The sequence below is a fragment of the Carlito syrichta genome, unplaced genomic scaffold (assembly GCF_000164805.1).
Source record: "Carlito syrichta isolate Samal-C Ts95f unplaced genomic scaffold, Tarsius_syrichta-2.0.1 Scaffold302315, whole genome shotgun sequence".
In the NCBI taxonomy this organism is placed as follows: domain Eukaryota; kingdom Metazoa; phylum Chordata; class Mammalia; order Primates; family Tarsiidae; genus Carlito; species Carlito syrichta.
Genome location: NW_007246411.1, coordinates 86103 through 88869, shown reverse-complemented (window position 1 = coordinate 88869; position 2767 = coordinate 86103). Strand labels below are relative to the sequence as shown.

Below are 2767 nucleotides of genomic sequence, written 5' to 3'. Positions count from 1 at the left end.
GATCCTTCTGCCTCAGCCTTCCAAGTAACTGGAACTACAGGCGTGCACTACCACGCCCGGCTGATTTTTTGATTTATTGTAGAGATGAGGTTTCACTGCCTAGGCGGGTCTGGAACCCGCGGGCTCAGGCAATGCACTCACCTCGGCCTCCCAAAGGCACGGGATTACAGGCTGAGCCACCGAGCCCAGCTGTTTGTGGCTTTTTTAAGTCATTTCGGTACTTCATGGTAAACGTGCATTGCTATTGGAATTTGAAAGAATTTACTAAAAACCTATCACTAAACTCTTGATAAGATAATCTTAAATCCTTGAAAATACATGAATATTCTTAAGGGGAAGTATTTTTACATTTCTACATAATATCAGTTCTTTTTTTTAGGTTTGTGGATCAAGCTAAGGGAATTTTCGTGTGATGTGTAGCTTATGTAGCACCATTTTCTTTATCTAGTCTGTAGCATACTGAGGGGACTTCTGATCGTACACTTTCTCACAAAAGGCATAATATGTCTGTGATTGTTTCTGCCTTTGATACTCATTACTACAAACTTTTTTTTTTTGAAAGCCAAAATCTCACTCTGTCACCCAGGGTGGGGTTCAGTGGCATGCTCATAACTCACCCCAGCTTTGACCTCCTGGGCTCAGACTATCCTTCCACCTCCACCTTCCAGGCAGCTGGGACCAAAGGCATGTGCCACCACACCCAGCTAATTAAAAAAATTTTTTTATTGTAGAGATGACGTCTCACTGTGTTGCCCAAGTTAGTCTCTAGCTCCTGGGCTCAGGCAGTCTTCCTGCCCCAGCCTCCCAAAGTGTGGGGATTACAGGCATGAGCCACCACACCTGGGCACATTGCTATAAATTTTAAACACTGAACATGCTATACATCTCAGACAGGTAGTTTAATATTAATCTGTCTTCTCTCCAAAGGGGTAAAGAAAAAAGGAATAGGCCTGGCATGTTAGTCCTTACACCTACTCGGGAATTAGCGCTTCAAGTGCAAGGTGAATGTTCTAAGTATTCCTGTGGAGGTCTTAGAAGGTAAGTCCTTTTTTTTGCCATTCCTTTACCAGTTCTCTGACCATCAGTAGTTTTATAATCCTCCCCATCATATCTCACACATCTAGAGACTCTAAATGACTCAACAGGGCTGTTCTTACCCCTAATCTAACCAACTAAGCTTGGTCAAAGGAGTCAAGTAATGGTACAAATGCGGCCCTTCAGTACACAACACTGTGGACTGAAGGGTGCGCAGAGTTCTAAAAAGGGGCAGGTGTCACTGAAGGCAGCTGATGACCTTTTTTATTTTTATACCTTTTTAAAAATAGACCTAAAATGCTTAGATTGCGTGGCATTTTGAGTTGTGATAAGATATTCTTTTTCCTAACCATGAACCTGGATTTTTTTTTAAGTGTTTGTGTATATGGTGGTGGAGATAGAGACAAACAAATCGAAGATCTAAGAAAAGGTGTAGATGTCATTATTGCAACTCCTGGAAGATTGAACGATCTGCAAATGAATCATTGTGTCAACCTGAAGAGCATAACCTACTTGGTAATCATGGAGTAAGGGCTTGGGATGCTGTGAATCAGTATTGACTTTTAATAATATACTTTAAGAATGGCCTCACTTTATAATGGTTTTAGAGTCTAGGAATATTTCCCATTCCCTTTAGCATGTTAAGAAAGATATTTAAGATACTTTGTTTTTTTTTCTGAGTCTGGGTCTCATCTGTACCCAGGATGGAGTGTGGTGGCATAATCATGGCTTACCACAACCTCAGTCTTCTGGACTTAGGCCATCCTCCCACATCAGCCTCCTGAGTAGCTGGGACTATAGCCATATGCCACCACACCCAGCTAATTTTTTTATTTTTATTTTTTTGTAGAGTTGTGGTCTCAATATGTCGCCCAGGCTGATCTTGAACTCCTGGGCTCAAGCAATCCTCCCACCTGGGCCTCCCCAAAGTGCTGGGATTACAGGTGTGAGCCACAGCTTCTGGGCATTTCTATTTTTAAATGAGTTTACTTGTCTATTTTATACATTTTGGAAAACATAGGTAGGTTAAAAGAATTAAAAACTACTTGGATATTTTAGACATTTCAATTTTCTTTATAAAATAGGGTTAGAAGCATTAGAAAGCCAATTAAAAATAAATAAATCTAAGTTGCATATAACCACAAATGACTTATTTTGACCTGGAGAAATTAAAACAGTGACTTAGGTAATCGGGGAAATGAGGAAGACCTGACTCCTTGTATTTTGTTTTTAAAGAGCACATAGCAGCCTCCCATATCTAATCTGGCCACATTCTTCATTGTTAATTCAGGTTTTGGATGAAGCAGATAAGATGCTGGACATGGGGTTTGAACCTCAGATAATGAAGATTTTGTTAGATGTGCGCCCAGATAGGCAGACTGTTATGACAAGGTAGGTGTCACTGTCCAAAATAGAAATCAGAGTAGAAGCCCATTCTGTTTGGCTTGCCCCACAATATGTTAGAGCATTACTTGAAAGTATTTTGAAATTATTAGGGGAAAGATACCATGTCATCACTTAGTTTAGCAGTTAAGAATACAGCATATAGCCAGGCTCGGTGGCTCAGCCTATAATCCTGTGCTTTGGGAGGCTGAGGTGAGTGAATTGCCTGAGCCCGTGGATTCAAGACCCGCCTGGGCAACTAGGCGAGACTTCATCTCTACAATAAATCAAAAAAACTAGCTGGGCATGGTAGCACGTGCCTGTAGTTCCAGCTACTTGGAAGGCTGAG

General features: G+C 41.2%; 1 protein-coding gene across 1 annotated transcript in view; it reads left to right on the top strand.

Annotated features, from left to right (window-relative positions):
* The window catches only part of DDX43 (DEAD-box helicase 43), a 23463-nt gene that overhangs the window by 13048 nt on the left and 7648 nt on the right, over positions 1 to 2767 (top strand). The window contains exons 6-8 of the mRNA XM_008056295.2: positions 928 to 1038; positions 1410 to 1551; positions 2327 to 2427. Of these exons, the coding sequence (XP_008054486.1) occupies positions 928 to 1038; positions 1410 to 1551; positions 2327 to 2427 (354 nt within the window). The remainder of the gene's footprint in view (positions 1 to 927; positions 1039 to 1409; positions 1552 to 2326; positions 2428 to 2767) is intronic.